Source organism: Mesoplodon densirostris, chromosome 6, assembly GCF_025265405.1.
Source record: "Mesoplodon densirostris isolate mMesDen1 chromosome 6, mMesDen1 primary haplotype, whole genome shotgun sequence".
Lineage (NCBI taxonomy): Eukaryota > Metazoa > Chordata > Mammalia > Artiodactyla > Ziphiidae > Mesoplodon > Mesoplodon densirostris.
The window spans coordinates 73,222,923-73,243,347 of NC_082666.1; the positions used below are offsets into that span (position 1 = coordinate 73,222,923).

A 20,425-nucleotide genomic window follows, 5' to 3' on the forward strand; every position below is an offset into this window, starting at 1 on the left:
TACTTTTACTTTTTATTTATTTTGGAGTTGGGTCTTTGTTGCTGCTTATGGGCTTTCTCTAGTTGCAATGAGCAGGGGCCACTTTTTGTTGTGGTGCGAGAGCTTCTCATTGTGGTGGCTTCTCAGGAGCATGGACTCTAGGTGCGTGGCTTCAGTAGTTGTGTTACGTGGGCTCAGTAGTTGTGGCTTGCGGGCTCTAGAGCGCAGGGTCAGTAGTTTATGAGGGGAACTTTATGAGGGGAAAAATGAAAATGTTCCCACATCTCTCCGTTCAGAGGAAACCACTGATGGCATTTTGATGTATATCTTTCAAAACAGCTTTCTCCAAAGACAAACACAGCGTTAAATTGCCACAGTAATATTACACATGCTGTTCAGCAGCCTTAACTTGGAGGTGCCTGATTTAAGCAGCCATGTAAGTGATGAGCTCTGGGCCTCTTTACATCTGATAGCTAAATAAACAGCTCTAAGATGCATGTCCTTGAATATACGTTTATTCACACTTGATAAAGTACATCATAGAAAAAATTTTATTATGAGTGGACTATCTAACAAAGAGTACATAGGTTTTAAATTTTGAAGCATATGGGCAGACTGTATTCCAGAAGCATAGACATTTACATTGTGAATAACTGCCATTCACTGTTTTCTCACACCCCCTCCAACATTTGATACTGTCATTTTATATTTTCTAAAACTTAACAGTAAGACATAAAAAGCTTGATCTCATTGTTTTATCATATATTTCTTTAATTATTTCTGAGATTCATTATTTTTTCACATTTTTTTTGTTATCAGCATTTTTCTAGTTGCCAGTTGTCTATTAATCCTTCTTACTAAATTTTCAGTAGGTTGATTGCTTCTTATTTTTTACAGCTGATTGTTTATTGGGAATATTAAGTCTTTGTGAAATGTGCTGAAAATATTTTTCCTAGTTTATCATTGCTTTTTAAATTGGTTTAAAGCATTTAAAAATTTTTGCCATATGTAGGTTTTAAATTTTTGAGTAATTACCAGTACTTTCTGGATTTTGTTGCATACTTAAAAAGACATTCTCCACCCATATTTAAACAGAGGGTAAGAAGGGGATGAGGAAAGGAGGATACGTGGACAGGCATTCTACAATTCATAAAAGTAGGAAAAGGGGCTATTCAGTTTATATTCTAATCAAATTACAACAACACAGACAATAATAAAACAAAAATGTATGAGCCTATCTGGTTATGGAGAATTGAGCCAGATAAAATATAAATAAAGCCTTTTATCTGTTCTGTGGTGCTATGCAATCAATACATGGAGAAATGCTTTCACTGATTCAGCAAATACTAAGTACCAGGTGCTGGGCTAGGTTTTGATTCAGAGGAAAAAAGATACTGATTCCAAAAATAAAGTAAAATTGCCCCTGCCCACAAAGAGCTTACAGACTGTGATAGTCATGTATGTACAAGGGACTGTAGAAGCCTAGAATCCTCATTCCTTCTTCCTTCTCTCTTATTCTACTTCTAAACCATAAAGGAAATAATTGGTAAATGCTAGGAATCCTGCTTTCTTGAAGAAAATATTTCTTTTGATTTAAAAAAAAACATATTGTTTAAAAGACCCCAAACTCTTCTCTATCTACATTCATGACTACCTCCCTGCAAGGAGATGCTTATGCCTTTGAGACACTGACTGGGCTATAATATCTAAACCTGTAATCATGTTTTATGCCAGGAAAATGTTTTCAAAACATCTGCACTACTTAACCAGCCAAGATGTTTTGTGAAAAATATTTGTGAATGCTTCCATCAGGAGATACTCACTTGTGAGTGAAATAATGGATGAAAATATTTGAAAATATGTGGTCATTTTAACTCTGTGTGTCTGTTTTGAATGTGCATATGCTCATGTGTAACAGTAGAATTTTATATATATATAATTATGTTTTTAAGTTAACACAATTATTCTGTTTAATTTTGTAAGGGAGAAAGGACAACATTAAGAATAGAAACTAAGATCTACTTTATAATGAGAGGAAAAATAATAGTCCTTTATTGTTTTAATAGGATTTTAGAAATTATTTCACCTTTATTATTCAGTCTTCACAAAAAGCCTGTAAAATAAGCATCAGTATTTTTATTTTACATAATGAAGAAATGTGGCTCAAAATGATTGGGTGATTGCAGTTCCAGTGTTAGTAAACATCAAAGATGAAAGCAAAACTGCAAGTTTCATTGCTCTTTCTACCATACTACAGCTGCCCAAGGTGAAAGCCCTGTCTAACCTGTAAAGAGAGGAATTGAGAGTTAGTTGCCAATTATCTATAGATGAATCTAATGAGACCATAGCCACTTACCACGGGTTCTGCTTGCAGAATGAATCTCCCTCTTTATCCTGCTTGCACATTGTGGTAGGAAGAACGTGCGTTGAAGTCAAATACCTGGGTTTGAATTCCAGTTCTGCCACTTATTAGCATATTGGACCTAAACTCTTTTTCTAGTATTCACCTAGGAACACTGGCAGTGATGATACATACAGTGAAGATTTGTTTTGATATCTTGGGCACATAGTAGGTGCTCAAGAATCACCCAGAAAACCATTACCTGATCTCTCCTAGGGTGGTGTCAAGAGATACAAAATGATTTGGGGAATAAAGGGTTATAGGGAATGGAACGATAGACACAAAGGCGAGAGACAGGAGTCAGTTTTGAGCCCTTTGTTAACCCATATGCGAAGAATTATTTTTATGACCATGGTTACATTCATCCTCATGTTCACTTATGTCCCAGGAGGCATTATATTAAGGAGATAGAAATGAGGAGCCTTGAAAACAGAAATGCAGGAATGGTCGAACCTTTTTATAGTCCTCAAAATGGATTTTCCTAATCCTTTTTTTCTCATCTTTTATAGCTGATGGTGTCTGTGTCTTCAAATGCGCACTCAACAGGGACACTGAATGTTGCTGTGTGGGGAAGGAGTACATCTTGATTCCTCTGGGCTACCACAGTGCTTTGCTGAAGTTTGAGTCTCATGCTGGTAAGTTTTGTGTCTCTTCCAAGCCCCTGGCTTTTCCAAAGGCAAATCTCCTGATTGGTTGATTTTCAGCACCATGTTTCCTGATGTGAGTTCTATCCATTGATAGAATGACTTAGAACTGGTTCTGGTGCTTAACTTGATGTGGTGGCTAGAGAACAGTCAGCCTTCCCTAGACCGTGAGAACTTTTGTATTCTAATACCCCTCCCTCCAACCCTGCTTTGGTTCTCCTTCATCCAAAGCTGCAGGAAAGGACACCAAGGATTGTCCAGATCTTCACCACTGTTGTTGATTCTCCTTGAAGATGAAGTTTGCCGAAATGTGATTTTCAGTTTGAGCGTCAATGATTTCATCCTGTTTTTGTCTTTGAATCACTTGCTGAGCATTTTTAGACTCTGGACACCAACTGTCTAGCAATAGGGAAGGTAAATTAAAGTACAACTAGAAGTATTTTAAGAAAAGACTCAAAGGCACTCGGAAAGATTTCTGGCTGCTGGTGGGAGGGGCTGGGTCATGAGGCTGCTGGCTGTAGGATCCAGGGGGTCCCAAAGCTGGTGTCGACCTGCTGGTGGTTGAGGCTGAGGGCCAGGGGCCCAGAGCTAGTGCTGGCTTATTGCTGGGGGTGGCTGGCTACAGCGCCCTGTGAGTCTGGAGGCTAGTGCTGGCCTGCTGGTGGGCAGGCTAAATCCTGGTATGGCAGGCTGCAGGGCTTCAGTGGTCCTGGGGCTGGTGTCTGCCCGCTGCTAGGTGGGGCTGGGGCCCAGGGGAACCCAGGACCGGTATCCGCCCAATGGTGGGTAAGACCAGGTCCTGGGCCTACTGCTGGCTCATGCCGGCTCCCTGGTAGACAGAGCTGGGTCCCAGTGTCTCTGGCGGTAGGGCCCTGGGGGTCCCAGGGCTGGTGCTAGCGCACGGGTGTGTGGAGCCAGCCCTGGGTCCTGGCCTCTCTGATGGACAGGGGCAGCTGTGGGCTCAGGGAGTCTTAAGGCCGCGGGCCTGCTGGTGGGTGAGCCATGTTGGCCTGGCTAGTTGCTTGGCCTGAGGCATCCCAGTACTGAGGCTGAAAGGCTGGTAGGCAGGGCCACGTCCCAGCACTAATAAGCTAGAGGGAGGATTCTAAAATGGCGCTTACCAGCACCAGCGCCCGTGTGGTACAGTGAGCTCCCCAAATGGCTGCCACCAGTATCTGTGTCCCCAGGGTGAGCTCCATTTGCCTCCTGCGTCTCTGGGAGGCTCTCCAAGATCAGTGGGTGGGTCTAAACCAGGCTCCTTTCAAATTACCGCTTCTGCCTTGGGTCCCAGAGTGTGTGAGATTTTGTGTGCACCCTTTGAGAGCAGAGTCTGTTTCCCACAGCTTTTTGGAACTCCCGAAAGTAAGCCCCACTGGCCTTCAAAGCCAAATGTTCTAGGGGCTCATCTTCCTGGTGTGGGACCCCCCAGGCTGGGGAGCCCACTGTGGGGCTCAGGCCACTCACTCCTTGGGTAAGTGTAATTTACCCAATTATACTCCTCTGCAGTGTAATTATCTTCCCGTTTATGGGTCACCCACCTGGGGGTATGGGTCTTGACTGTGCGACATCTCCATCCCTCCTACCGTCTTGTTGTGGTTCCTTCTTTATATCTTTAGCTGTGGAAGATCACCATTTGCATTTGGCTATGATGAATATTATTTTACCGTATATATTTTCTCATTTCTGTTGGATCAGTATCTAGGAGTAAAATTGCTGGGGCATAGAATAAGTGTATGCTTAGTTTTATAAGAAATAGCCAGAATTTTTTCCAAAGTAGTCGTACCATTTTACACTCCCATCAATAATGTGTGAGAGTTCTGATTGCTCCACATCTTTGCCAGCATTTGGTCGTTCAGTCTTTTAAGTTGTTTTTTCATTCTGGTGGGTGTGTAATTGTATCTCATTGTGGTTTTAATTTACATTTTCCTGATACCTAATGATGTTAAGCAGTTTTTCACATGATTATGAATTAAAATCATTTGCTTGTTACTAACTGGTTGTTTATCTATGGAATTGTTCTTTATATATCCAGGATACCAGATATGTATCACATATGTAATTAATGGGTGTTATCTTCTAGTCTATAGCTTGCTTATTTATTTCCCAAATGATATGTTGAGAAGAAGTTTTAATTTTTTTTTTTTTTTTTTTTGCGGTACGCGGGCCTCACTGTTGCGGCCTCTCCCGTTGCGGAGCACAGGCTCCGGACGCGCAGGCTCAGTGGCCATGGCTCACGGGCCCAGCCGCTCCGCGGCATGTGGGATCTTCCCGGACCGGGGCATGAACCCGTGTCCCCTGAATCCACAGGCGGACTCTCAACCACTGCGCCACCAGGGAAGCCCAGAAGTTTTAAATTTTGATGAATGCCAGTTTATCCTTTTATTTTATATTTCCTTTCATAAGTTTTATAGCTTCAGATTTTATATTTTAGGTATACAGTCAATCTTAATAATTTTTTATTTGGTGTAAGCTATTTAGCCAAAGATTATTTTTAGACTCTATGGATATCCATTTATTCTAGCCCTGTTTGTTGAAAAGACTTTTGCAAGTTAAATGATTGTATATAGACTTGGTCTATTTCAGAGCTCTCTATTCTGTTCTCTTGATTATCTTTGTGCCAGTATCACATTGTCTGGATCACCTTTAAAGTAACACTTGAAGTCCATTTAAGTTTGTTCTTCTTTATCAAGATTGTTCTAGGTATTTTTGGTCCTTTGCATTTACATATACATTTTATAATTAAGTTGTCAATTTCTACAAAAGTGCTTGGTCTGATTGTGATTGAGATTGATCAGTTTGGTGAGAATTGTCATTTTAACAATATTAATTGGATTTTATCTGATTTGTAAACTAACAAGTTAGGTTGCCACTCTTCCATGAATGCTGACAGAAGACATAAGACTCCTGGTGCAGAGGTAAAAGACGATTTTAGACTCTCAGGAAAAGAGCAGTAGCCAGAGTGTGAGCATATTTTCTCTGAGTTCTTTAAGCCCCAAATCCCCCAGACAGATGTGGAGGATAAGATGGGTGCCTGCACATGCAGTGGGATGCATTATAGGAGAGGAACACTGAGCTTGGGGAACTTCTATTTAATAGCAAGCAGTAACCAGGCTTGCTCTTTGTTCCAGAGGACGATATTACTTCATACCTCAAGGTTGCTTGCTGCATACACCACCCTGAGAAAGAGCCCAGGTGGAGAGTGGTGAAGGCCTGGCATTCATGGCCTACCCAGTAAGGCATATTTGAGTCCCATCTAGAGACCCATGGACAAATTTATTTAAAAAGAAAGAAAGAAAGAAAGAAATGCTACATATTTATTTTTTAAAAAGAAATACTACAAATTTATTAAAGAAAAAAATGCTACAAATTTATTTTTAAAAAAATAAAAAAAAGAGAGACCCATGGAGGAGTATTTCCCAGAACTTTTTCTTCGTAAGGAGGAGGGAGATTTTCTCATTTATAAACTCCAGAGAACGATAGTACAGAAAACTTCATTCCTAGGTCAAATCAAATCAGACACAAATACATATTTTCTAGGAAAGACATTCACGGACAAGGCATTTTAGAATTCTTCTACAGCTAAGAAAAATAATATCAGTAGTACAGGATGTTCCACAGGCAGCCCTCTTAACAGTTCAATAGAGATAGGCCCCTAGTCTTGGTAAAATGTAGACCTAAGTTATAGATAAGTAGGTGCTTTAGTCATTTAAGATATCTCCAAAACTGTAGACAGACAATACCAAATGAGGATGAATACCAACCTCTCAGTACTTTTCATTTGTTAGAGGGGACTAGACATCCAATAGACAGAAATAATTCAAATAGGCTTGAGGCAGAAGTAAAGCTAGATATCCAGATAGCAATGAACAACAATTTAGAAGCAGACTCAGTGAGTACACACATTACTACCTTAGCACAGTTAGACTCGCCCCAGTAGCCAAGAAAGGTAGGCCTGAACCCAAGGAGCTTGTAGGGTACCTTTCTCAGGCAAGCTCTGATAGATGAGTCTGTGTGAGCATCTTAGTAGGACCTCCATGTTAAAACTCAAAAAAGAACAACTTAATAAACATTTTTAGAGTACTGAGGGGGAGTTTTATCTTTAATAATAAAATACATATGAGGAAGTCCTGCTTTCACAAGAACTGGCTCCCAGATACAGAGAGAAGGCTATATTTGTAGGTCAGATATGACAGCCTGCAATTCCTTGTGTGTGTGTGACTTTTTAATTTCATTTGTAATTGTGGTAAAATATGCATACTTTAAAATGTACCATCTTAACGCGTTTTAAGAGTACAATTCAGTGGCATTAAGTACAATCACATTGTCGTACAACTCTCGCCATCCATCTCCGTAACTCTTTTCATCTTGCAAAACGGAAACTCTTCACCCATTAAATAACAACTCCCCATTCCCTGCCTCCACACCAGCCCTGGAAACCACCATTCTACTTTCTGTTTCTGTGACTTTGACTACTCTAGGGTACCTTATAGAAACGAAATTCTATAGTACCTGTACTCTTGTGACTGACTTATTTCACTTTGTGTAATGTCCTCATGTTTTATCCATGTTATCACATGTGTCAGACTTTCTTTCCTTTTTAAGGCTGAACAATATTTCATTCTATGCATATAGCACACCCTGTCTATCCCTTCATCCATCAGTGGACACTTGGGTTGCTTCCACTTTCTGGCCCCCATCAATAATACTGCTGTGGACATGGGTATGAGACTTTTTTGATGGGTGAAATCTGTATTGGTTTTGGCTCTGTAGAGGTGCCAAGGAATGAAGGGGATATAATTTTCACATGAAAATGTGTGTCATTAATTTCTGCACTGCATCATTAATTTCTACACAACATCATTAACTTATGTTACACAATTAAGAATTTGTTTTTCTCTGATTAACTTGAGGTTTATCTATCTTTCTCTGGCAAATTTTTTCTTCAAAGTGCAAATTTTATTGTTATTCCTAGTAATAACATGTATAAAACACAAAGCATTTAAGAATATCTGTTGTCTCAGTTCAGTCCAGCAAATATTTATTGATCACCATCCGTATCCCAGGTGAGCTGCTCTGGATGAAAAACACAGCCTCGGACTCTGAGAGATCTTAAGGTTGGAGGAGGCAACAGATTCATGAGCAAGCACTATGAGAACTTCTGAACAAGTCTCTTAAGTGCTGTGGGGACATTAGTCAGGGCACCTACCTCAGCCTTGAGGGTCGAGGAAGCCTTCTCAGGAAAGGGACTGTTTAAACGTGGCAAGAATGGGGTTTAGAAGAGCACATTGGGCAACAAGATTAGGGAGAATATATAGAGTGAGAAAAAACAAAGACCTAAAGAGATAACTTAAGGAACCACCGACATTTATGGGCAGAGAACAGGAAGTGTGCAAATGAGACTGAAAGCAGCAGCCAGAAAGGCAGGAGAAAACCAAGTGAGAGTAGTACTGTGGAAGTCAACAGCACACTTCAGAAAGGAGCAAGGTTATCCAGATGTTACAGAGAGGTTGAGTAGGAAAAGACGTAAAGGTGTGCGCTGGATTAAACAGCAGGGTTATTGATGAGCTTGGCTAGGGAAGTTTCAGTCACAAAATTTAGTACAAGATTAGTGCACTGAATCAGATCCATTGATTTCTGGGTGAGGGCTACATACCAAAGACAATCATTTTCCTCCTCTCTCCCGACACCTCAGTAAAATAACAAACACAGCAAGAGTGAAGAGAATGAAGGAAGGACCATCAGGAAATGCAAGTTCAACAAATTCCTAGAAGATGGGTGATCAGAGAGAAGAAGCAGCAGCCCAGAATCTGTGAGTGGGTGCTGCCATAAAAGAGAACCCCAGGGGCTCCAGACTCAATCAGACAGTAATATGGAGGCTAGCAGTGAGGATGGGGGAGCCAGATGGGATTAACTAAATGTCTCTCTACCTAATGATGCTATCAACAGGCTCTCTACAGCCTCTCTCCTCCTTCCTTCATCCCCATGCAGAAAGTGCGACAGGCATTTTACTTCCAGGGAAAAACCAGAGGACACCTGTAAAGAGACTGAAAAAATAGGAAGAATTTCCCTGCTAATACATGTGCTTCTACTTCACAGAAAAGCTGTCCTTCATTCTAGCACTTGTAGCCCCCTTGCGCCCCCATCCCAAAGGGGTGCAGGCAGGTACCCCTCCTGCTCATCCTAAAACATGACATAGCAATTGCTATTCCATATATACAACTTACTGGCAACCATTCTCTTTGGGGTGAGACCTAGAGGAAAATGAGACTTTCTTAAAAAGTTAAATATGCATTATCCTAAGATGCAGCAAATCCATGCCAAGATATTTACCCAAGAGAAGGAAAAACATTATGTATGCCAAAAGACCTGTACAGGAATTTTTGCAGCAGCTTTATTAGCATAGCCAAAACCTGGAAACGACTCAGCTGTTCATTAGCATGTGAATGGACAAACTATGCCATATCTATACAACAGAAGGCTACTTATTAATAAAAAGAAATGAATGACTGGTGAACTCAACTACATGGATCAATCTCAAAAATTTTAAATCGAGCGATATAAACCAGGTATATAAGAGTACATATTGCATAATTCCATTTATATAAAATTCTAGAACAGGCATAGTTAATCTATAGTTGCAGAAAGTTGATCAGTGATTGTCTGGGGCTGGGAGTTAGGGTGAGCTTGACTGTAAAAGAGCATGGGGGAATTTTTTTTTCCCATTTGACTTTATAGTATGTGCATTTGTTTATTTTTATTGAAATATAGTTGACATGTTATGTTAGTTTCAGGTATACTGCACTGTGATTTGACGTTTGCATACATTATGAAATGATTACCATGATAAGTCTAGTAACCATCTGTCACCATACAAAGTTACTACAACATTGTTGGGAATTCCTTGGCTGTCCAGTGGTTAGGACTCAGCACTTCCACTGCCTTGGCCCGGGTTCAATCCCTGTTCGGGGAACTAAGATCCTGCAAGCCGTGAGGCGTGGCCAGAAAAAAAAAAGTTATTACACTATTGTTGACTATATTCCTTACGCTGTACATTATATCCCCATGGCATTTTTCTTTTTCTTTTAAAAAAATTTTTATTGGAGTATACTTGATTTAAAATGTTGTTAGTTTCTGCTGTACAGCAAAGTTAGTCAGTTGTACATATACATATATCTATTCTTTAGATTCTTTTCCCATATAGGTCATTACAGAGTATTGAGAAGAGTTCCCTGTGTAGGTCCTTATTAGTTATCTATTTTATATGTAGTAGTGTGTATATGTCAATCCCAGTCCCCCAATTTATACTTTCCCCCCTCCCCCCCACCTGGTAACCATAAGTTTGTTTTCTACACCTGTGACTCTATCACTGGAGGTTATATCTCTTAATCCCCTTCCCCTGTTTCACCCCACCTCCCACCTGCCTCCCATCTGACAACCATTCATTTGTTCTCTGTATCTGCGAGTCTGTTTTCATTTTTTGTATGTTCATTTGTTTTTTTTTTTAGATTCCACATATAAGTGAGATCATTATGGTATTTGTCTTTCTCCATCTGACTTATTTCACTTAGCTGATACCCTCTAAATGCATCCATGTTGTCACAATTGCAAGATTTCTTTTTTTATGGCTGAGTAATATTCCAGTGTGTGTGTGTGTGTGTGTGTGTGTGTGTGTGTATATCTTCTTTATCCATTTCATGCATCAGTGCACACTTAGCTGCTTCCATTTCTTGGCTACTGTAGATAATGCTGCAATAAACATTGGTATGCATGTACCTTTTTGAATTAGTGTTTTTGTTTTCTTGGAGTAAATACACAGAAGTGAAATTGCTGAATCAGATGGCAGTCCTATTTTTAATTTTTTGAGGAAACTCCACACTATTTTCCACAAAGGCTGTAACAATTTACAATTCCACCAACAGTGCACATGGGTTCCCTTTTCTCCACATCCTCTCCAATACTTGTTATTTATTCCTTTTTGACAATAGCTATCCTGACAGGTGTGAGGTGATATTTCATTGTGGTTTTGAGTTACATTTCCCTGATGATTAGTGATGTTGAGCATCTTGGCATGTGTCTGTTGGCCATCTGTATGTCTTTTTTGGAAAAAATGTCTATTCAGATCCTCTGTCCATTTTTACTCAGGTTGTTTGTTTGTTTTTTGATGTTGAGTTGTATGAGGTCTTTGTACAGTTTGGATATTAGCCCCTTATCATATATATTATTTGCAAATATCTTCTCCCATTTAGTAGGCTGCCTTTTGTTTTGTTGATAGTCTCCTTTGCTAGGCAAAAGCTTTTTAATTTTTTTTTTTTTTTTTTTTTTTTTTGCGGTACGCAGGCCTCTCACTGTTGCGGCCTCTCCCATTGTGGAGCACAGGCTCCGGACGCACAGGCTCAGTGGCCATGGCTCATGGGCCCAGCCACTCCACGGCATGTGGGATCTCCCCGGACTGGGGCACGAACCCGTGTCCCCTGCATCGGCAGGCGGACTCTCAACCACTGCGCCACCAGGGAAGCCCAAAAGGTTTTTAATTTGATATAGTCCCATTTGTTGATTTTTGCTCATGTTTCTCTTGCCTAAAGAAACACACACACACACACACACACACACACACACACATATATATATATATATATATATATATATATATATGGCTAAGCTGTCAGAGAGAGTACTGCTTGTGTTTTCTTCTAGGGCTTTTATGGTTTCAAATCTTACATTTAAGCCTTTAATTCATTTTGAATTTATTTTTGTATATGGTGTAAGAAAGTAGTCCAGTTTTATCCTTTTGCATTTAGCTGTTCAGTTTTTCCAACACCATTTATGGAAGAGGCTGTCTTTCCCCATTGTAAATTCTTGCCTCCTCTGTCATATAAAATTTGACCATATAAACGTGGGTTCATTTCTGGGCTCTCTATTCCATTGACTATATGTTTGTTTTTGTGCCACTGTAGCTTTGATCACTATAACTCTGTAGTATAATTTGTTTTTCTTCCTCAAGATTGCTTTGGCTATTCAGGGTCTTTTATGTTTCTATACAAATTTAAAAATTATTTTAGTTCTGTGAAAAATGCCACTGGTATTTTGACAGGGATTACTCTGAATCTGTGGATTGCCTTTGGTCATTTTAACAATATTAATTCTTCCAAGCCATGAGCATGGTGTATCTTTCCATTTGCTTGTGTAATCTTCAGTTTCTTTCATCAGTGTCTTATAGTTTTGAGAGTACAAGTCTTTAACCTCTTTGGTTAGATTTATTCCTAAGTATTTTATTGTTTAATGCAATTGAATATGGGATTGTATTTTTAATTTCTCTTTCTGATAGTTTGTTATTAGAGTATAGACATGCAGTAGATTTCTGAATATTAATTTTGTATCTTGCAACTTTACTGAATGCATTCATTAGTTGTAATAGTTTTTTGGTGGCATCTTCAGGATTTTAACTATGTAGTATCATGTCTTCTGTGAACAATGATAGTTTTACCTTTTCTTTTCCAATTCATATTCCTTTTCTTTTTCTTATCTGATTGTGATGGCTAGGATTTCCAATACTATGTTGAATAAAAGTGGAGAGAGTGGGCATCCTTGTCTTGTTCCTGATTTTAGAAAAAATGCTTTCAGCTTTTCACCACTGAGTATGATGTTGGCTGTGGCTTTGTTACATGTGGCCTTTATTACGTTGAGGTATTTTCCCTTTGTATCCACTTTGTTGAGAGTTTTTATCATAAATGGAAGTTGAATTTTGTTAAAAGCTTTTTCTGTATCTATTGAGATGACTGTATGATTTTTATTTTTCTGTTTGTTAATGTGGTGTAGCATGTTGATTGAATTGCAGATATCCTTGAATCCCTCGGATAAATTCCACTTGACTGTAGTGTGTGATCCTTTTAATGTATTATTGAATTTGGTTTGCTAATATTTTGTCAAGGATTTTGCATCTATGTTCATCAGTGATATTGGCTTATAATTTTCTTGTTTGTGGTGTCTTTGGTTTCAGTATCACGGTAATACTGGCCTCATAGAATGAGTTCAGAAGCATTTATTCCTCTTTAATTTTTTGAGTTTAATAGAGAAGGATAAGTGTTAAGTCTTCTTTAAATGTCTATAGAGCATACCTGTGAAGCTGTTTGGTCCTGGACTTTTGTTTGTTGGGAGTTTTTAAATTACTGATTCAGTTTCATTACTGGTCATCAGTCTGTTCATATTTTCTATTTCTTCCTGATTCGGTCTTGGCAGATTGTACATTTCTAGGAATTTATCCATTTCTTGCGGTTGTTCATTTTACTGGTGTATAATTGTTTTTTGGGTTTTTTTTTTTTTTGCGGTACGCGGGCCTCTTACGGTTGTGGCCTCTCCAGTTGCAGAGCACAGGCTCTGGACGCGCAGGCTCAGCGGCCCAGCCGCTCGGCGGCATGTGGGATCTTCCTGGACCGGGGCACGAACCCGCGACCCCTGCATTGGCAGGCGGACTCTCAACCACTGCACCACCAGGGAAGCCCTGGTGTATAATTGTTTGACAGTCTGCAGTTCTGATTGGGTTATGGTTGAGTCAGTTTTAATAAAACAAAAAATTCCTATCTTTGGTAATGAAAATCAGGATGTGGCTTATCTCAGCATGTGAATGTTTTATAATTTTTTGGTAGTTTGTGGATTTCAGTAATTCAAGGCTTTAATAAGTGGAAATTTTTTTCTGGGCTATGTGATCAGCATAACCAAGTTAAGAGCAAAATGTTGTTTTGACTTTTTATACTATAAACGTTAAACCTATTGTCTCATCTAATATACTGCCCACTTGAGGAAGGATTTAATCGGTCATCTTACTGATGAGGAAACTGAGATTCAGAGAAAATCGGTCACTTTCTTAAGGTAATATGACTAATAATTACTGATCAAGGATTTAAGTCTAGAGTTACCTACTCCAACACCACAGTGCATCCTTCTGTGATGACACATTTAGTTTTAAGAAAGAAAGAAACCAGTGAAAGAATAAGGGGCAGGGCTTCCCTGGTGGCGCGGTGGTTGAGCGTCCGCCTGCCGATGCAGGGGACGCGGGTTCATGCCCCGCTCTGGGAGGATCCCACATGCTGTGGAGCGGCTGGGCCCGTGAGCCATGGCCATTGAGCCTGCGCGTCCGGAGCCTGTGCTCCACAACGGGAGAGGCCACAACAGTGAGAGGCCTGTGTACTGCAAAAAAAAAAAAAAAAAAAAAAGAATAAGGTGCAATTGCATAGCAAGACGACTGAGTGGAAAACCTTTCTTTTAATGTGTTCTCACTTAGAGCACTTAATGCTCAAGGAAACCATACTGGAAAACTATAGATAGAATTCACATTTCTATGATATTCATGTTTCAAGCTTATGGTGCTGTTCAGAGTTGGTACCAAAAATCTTAGCAGGCCTGGGAATTTCATGTTTAGGGACTCTCACAGTTGAGGCTGCCTTCATTTTCTGGTTGAAACTTATCTTTGAATCTTTAAATTGCAGTGAAATGGAAATTTTGAGATTTCAATAGACAAAGTGTAAAGAACTTGGGATGCATTTTATTCTCTATTGCATCCAATGGCCAGGCAGTTGCCATGTACTACCACACTACTTCTGTCCCTCTACCTGAAGGATATAATCTTAAATAGCTTGGATAGTCATAAGGCCCAGAACCAACATGGCTCACTTAGTACTGGGGGCCCTGATCCTACACCAAGGTCCCTGTCATCATTCTGTTGACTTAGGTGACAAGTAGAGAGAGTATACTAATCCTTTCCATTACATTTCTTGAGACAAAGACTTTGGGCTCAGTAATTTAGAATGCTAAGATACTTCTTAATCCATTTATACCAATAAAAAAAGCAGGGAAGAAAGTTTCTAAATAAGCCCTTTGGATAGGACTAATTCTCCTATAATGAATTCTTAGTTGGTTCAGTGTGTAATCTGTACTTTAGGAATGAGCACCAAGACCTGGACTCACCATGCTTTAGAGCACTGGCTATAATTTATTAGTCTCATTCCTCTGTAAGAAGGAAAAATAATTGATAACAGGAATTTCTGACTTGAGGATTTTGTCAAGGATGCCTCATGACATCTTCCTAATTCTGGAGTTCACGTGTCTCTTGATCTCTGCTGAAAGTGAATCCCAGCACCAAAAGGATTGCAAATGCATATGTTTGCAAATTGGTGGTCGTCCATGGTTTAATTGAATAGTAGCTTTCACACTCAGTGAAAGTCCCTGGGGAGTTGGCTGCCTGTCTGATTTTTCTGGCCCTGGAAACGGAAAAAGCCAAGCAGCTGACCCCTCATTCTGGATCTGTCAGGGCAGGTCGTGATGCAGGCTGGAACCTACAGCTGCAGGAAGGTAGTGGCAAGTGAGGAACAAGCTGGCTGTGACTCAGAGGGTCCCATGTGGCAGTGGGATATTGACTGTCATTTGTCAGCCTGGGTGTTGACAGAAGACCATCTATTGGTGTCACTGCCCATCAGACATGATCGCTGAATTTTTGAGATGTGCTCTGCTTTTCTGGAGTAAGAGGATGTGGCATTTGAAATGTGAGGGTGCTATTTTATATTTAGAAGTGAGTGAACAGCTGCCAATTATCTGTAACTTGGGTAAGAAAGAAAACCCAACTTTACTGGGGAGTTGCCCTGTCTTGATAATTAGGTGGAACCACTAAGAAAGAAATGAGCAAATATTCAGATGTCTATGTGAGGAATATTTCTTCCCTCCGTCCTTTCCTTCTTCAACATTGTGACTCAGTGATCTGCAAGCCTGATTTGGTTACATATTAAATAATCGCCAGTGATCTCAAAGACTGCAGTGAAATCCAGTGCATTTAAATTCATTTAGAAGCAGTGGGGATATTTAATAATGACAGATGTCAACAGAGAAAAAAACATTTTAATTAAATGGACTTAAGATGATTTCTGTGAAGCACTGACTATGCATGTACTAGATACGTGCAAGATTTACTTCCTGTTCATTCATTCACTCCACAAGTATTGAGAGTGTTATGTGCCAAGCACTTATTTATGTGCTAAATATATAGTGCTGAATAAATAAAAGTCCTCACAATCATATAGCTGACATTTTAAGAGGACACAGACAATTAGTAAATGGACATATATAGTGGGTTGTGTGTGATAAGCCCTGAAAAGAAAAATAAATCAGGGAAAGAGGGAGAGAATAGGAATCAAGTGTGTTTACTGTTTTGTCAGTAATTCTAGGGGGAAAGCTTCACTGATAAGACATCTGTCATTTGAGTAGAGAGCTGCAGTGGAGGAGGGGAGGAGTCTTGTGTGTGCCTGGGCTAAGGGTGGTCGAGAGAGGCGAACAGAACTGCAGAGACCTTGAGGCAGAGAATGCTTGCAGAATGGCACTAAGAACAGAGGGGCTAGATGAAATGGGAGAAGGAGAGTGGTGAGATCAGAGAACGAGAGGCCAGATCAGGTGCGACATTGGAGGTCATGGTGAGGACTTGAAGGGAGATTGAAAGTATCTGAGGGCATGAAGCAGAGGCCCAGCACTGCCTGAACATTATGTATGTACTTTTTAATATACTTTTTACAACTATGTATTTATACTTTTTCTTATTGTAATTCTCACAGTATCCCTGTGAAGTTGGTATATTATTATTACTTATTCCCATTTTTACGCAAAGACACTAAGGCTCATAGATACGAAGGAAGTTGCCCAAGTGACAAAGAGAAAATGTAAGGCTCTGTTCTTGCAACAGCTTCCCATCTGCCCCTGCACTCTTCATGGGTTGACGTTTAATCTAGAAAACTCATGTCATTAATTGGGATGATAATAGAAACATGGAAAATCCCACTCTTATCAACATTCCACTAAGTGAGAAAAAGAAATAAAGACACAGGTGAACCTTATTCTGGGAATTATGAATCTTGGAGAAGTTTCTTTATCTTTTTTTGTTTTGAAAAAATTTCCAACTTACAGAGAAGTTGCATAAACATAACAGAGAACTTCTGAATACCCTTTGAATAGGTCCATCAATTTACAACATTTTTTCATATTATATCTATTTCTGTATATGTCTGTACATATATATAAACACATATTATTATATTCCTGAACCATTGGAGAGTAATTTGCATATGTCATACTTCTTTACTCTTTAGTGTTTCACGAGGTATAGCCTACAAATAAGAATATTCTCTTACGTGACCGCAGTAGAATTACCAAATGCAGGAATTTAACATCTATTCAATATTTATATTTAATCTACCATCCATAACCCACTTTCAAAAATTGTCCCAATAATGTTTTTGCATCTTTTTTCCCTCTCTAGTTCTGGATCTGGTCCAGGATCGTGTACTGCATTTAGTTGTCTTGTCTCTTTAGACTACCTTAATTTGGAACAGTTCCTCAACCTTTTCTTTCATGACATTGTGTTATTTGGAGAATAGAGACCAGTTATTTTATAGAATATTCCCCAATTTGAGTTTTTCTTATGTTTCCTCATGGAAAGATTCAGGTTATGCATCCCTAGTCAGAAGACTACCTAACTGCTCTTGTGATCTTCTCAGGATATCACATCAGGGAGCACTGAGATCTATCTACCCCTTGTTGATAATAGAAATTTTGATCACCAGGTCAAGGTGTTTTTCAGTTTCTCCACTATAAAGTTACTATACTTTCCCTGTTAGATGTACCTAATAAGCAACCTGTGTGAAGCCACTTTGAAATCACACAAATATCCTGTTCCTCATCAAGCAGCCCAAATTTAGTGTACATTTATTATCCATTGCTTTGGAAAGACAGTTGACTTTTTTTTTTTATATGTAAGCAAGATTCTGCAATCTTGCTAAGTCACTTAGTTCTTGTAGGTTTCTTGTGTAGATTACCAGGATTTTCTGCAAAAATGATTATATCTTCTTTGATTAGAGACAGTTTACTTATTGCTTTCCTATCTGTATTTTTTTTAACTTCTTTTTCGTGCTTATTGCACCAGCTAGGACCTCTAGTACAGTGTTGCCTAGAAGAAATTAGAATGGAAATCCTTACCTTGTTCATGATCTCAGGGAAAGCATTCACTTTTCACCATTAGCTGTAATTCTTTTTTTGTAGATGTCTTTTACCAGGTTGAAGAAAGTCCATTCTACTCCTAATTTGCTAATAGTTTCTATCTTGAATTGTCTTGTGAAATGCTGTTTCTGAATCTATGATGATTGCATCATTTTTATGTTTAGCCTATCAATATCATGAATTACATTTATTGATTTTTGAATGTTAAAACAACCTTGAATTTCTGAGTTAAACATCATTGTTGTGATGTATGATCCTTTCTATATATTGCTAAACTAGATTTGTTAGAGTTTTATAAATAATTTTTGTGTCTATGTTCCATAGGTATTGCTTTCTTTATGTTTTTGTTTGATTTGTGTATCAGAGTAGTACTGGTCTTATAAAATTGGGGCAGGTTCCCTAATCTGTAAACTCTTTGTGTAGAATTTGGCATTGCTTCTTCCTCAGATGTTTGTTAGAATTAACAACTGAAGCCAAATGGACCTTGAGTTGTCTTTGGGAGAAGATTGTTAACTACAAAGTCAATTTATTTAATATATATAGGTCTATTTAATGTATTTACTGTTTGAGTGAGCTGTAATAGTTTATGTCTTTTATGGAATTTGTTCATTTCATCCAGGTTGTCAAATTAGTTGCCATTAAGTTCATAATATTCCTTTATCTTGGTATCATCTGTAATGATGTCCTTTCTCTCATTTCTTATATTGGAAATAGGTTTTTTTCCCCAGATTAGTCTAGCTAGAGGTTTATCAACTTTATTGATACTTTTCATGAAACAGCTGTTTGTTTCATTCATTTTCTCTATTTTGTCCATTTTCTATCTTATTGATTCCTGCTCTTTATTTTCTTCCTCTGATTACTTTGATTCTCTGATTACTCTTCTCTCTCTAACTTCTTAAGGTAGATGCCTAGATGATTTATTTCATTCCATGCTTTTTTTTCCAATATATACACTTAATGCTCTACATTTCTTTCTACACATTGTCCTAGCTTCATTCAGTAAATTTTGGTATGTTCTGTTTTCCTTGCCATACAGTTCAAAATAATTTGTATTGTTATTTGTTTTTTGTCCTATGGGTTTCTTTTTTGATCTGTGGATTATTTGGAAGTATATTGTTAAATTCCCAAACATTTGGATATTTTCCCAATAGCTTTCTATATTCTACTTGGATTCTTTTGTGGTCTGAGAACATGGTTTATATGATATCAGTGGTTTCAGATTTGTTAGAGTTTGTTTTCAGGTCTACAGTGTTGTCCATCTTGGTGAATTTTCCACGTGCACTTGAAAATAATATGTGTTTTGTTATTATTGGGTGGACTGTTCTCTAAATATCAGTTAAGTCAAGTCAATTTATCTTTTATGATACTTGGTCTATTTATTTATTAATTATATAGAGGGGAAAGTTGGAATGACCAACTATAACTGGATTTGTTGTACGTTATAGTTGTTTATGCCCCTTTGCTATATTAAAGTTGATATTCTATTGAGTATATGTGAGATTATGCTTCAGACAGTGACTCAAGAAAGCAAAAATTAAAGACTCCAAGTTTCTAGGAGCTATTTTTCAATTTTTTTCTCTTATGAGGAAAACTCATACTTCACTTAAACTCAGCTGGAGCATGGCTGCTCCATGCCTCTCTGCTCTCAGTATTTATTACATATTCACTGGCCCGTTTCCTGCTGAACATGTGCACAAAAATATCTGCGTACTACTGATATATTTATGGGTGAAATGACATTATGTCTGGGTTTTGCTTTAAACTGTCCAGCTAAGAAAACAAAAATTTCTACATGACTGTAGAAATGAATTAAGATTTACAAAATCTTAGTACGTTTTGAATCTTAATGATAGAAATCTTTATATTAATCTATGTATTTTATGTACTTTTGAAAATTTTCATAATCAAAGTAAAAATTATATGTGAATAAGTCTATAAAAATATGATTGGTTGGGGGGGGCGCCTTCAAGATGGTGGAGAACTAAGACGTGGAGATCACCTTCCTCCACACAAATACATCAGAAATACATCTACATGTGGAACAACCCCTACAGAACACCTACTGAACACTGGCAGAAGACCTCAGACCTCCCAAAAGGGAAGAAACTCCCCACGTACCTGGGTAGGGAAAAAGAAGAAAGAAAACACAGAGACAAAAGAATAGGAACAGGACATGCACCTCTGGGAGGGAGCTGTGAAGGAGGAAAAGTTTCACACACTAGGAAGCCCCTTCACTGGCGGAGACAGGAGGAAGCTTCGGAGCCACAGAGGAGAGCACAGCAACAGGGTGCAGAGGGCAAAGCGGAGAGATTCCGGCACAGAGGATCAGTGCTGACCAGCACTCACCAGCCCGAGAGGCTTGTCTGCTCAC

At 38.8% G+C, this 20,425-nt stretch overlaps 1 protein-coding gene across 1 annotated transcript in view; it reads left to right on the forward strand.

Annotated features, from left to right (window-relative positions):
* LOC132492114 (histone-arginine methyltransferase CARM1-like) overlaps positions 1–20,425 on the forward strand; it is a 255,580-nt gene that overhangs the window by 86,441 nt on the left and 148,714 nt on the right. The window contains exon 2 of the mRNA XM_060101347.1: positions 2,890–3,015. Within this exon, the coding sequence (XP_059957330.1) occupies positions 2,890–3,015 (126 nt within the window). The remainder of the gene's footprint in view (positions 1–2,889; positions 3,016–20,425) is intronic.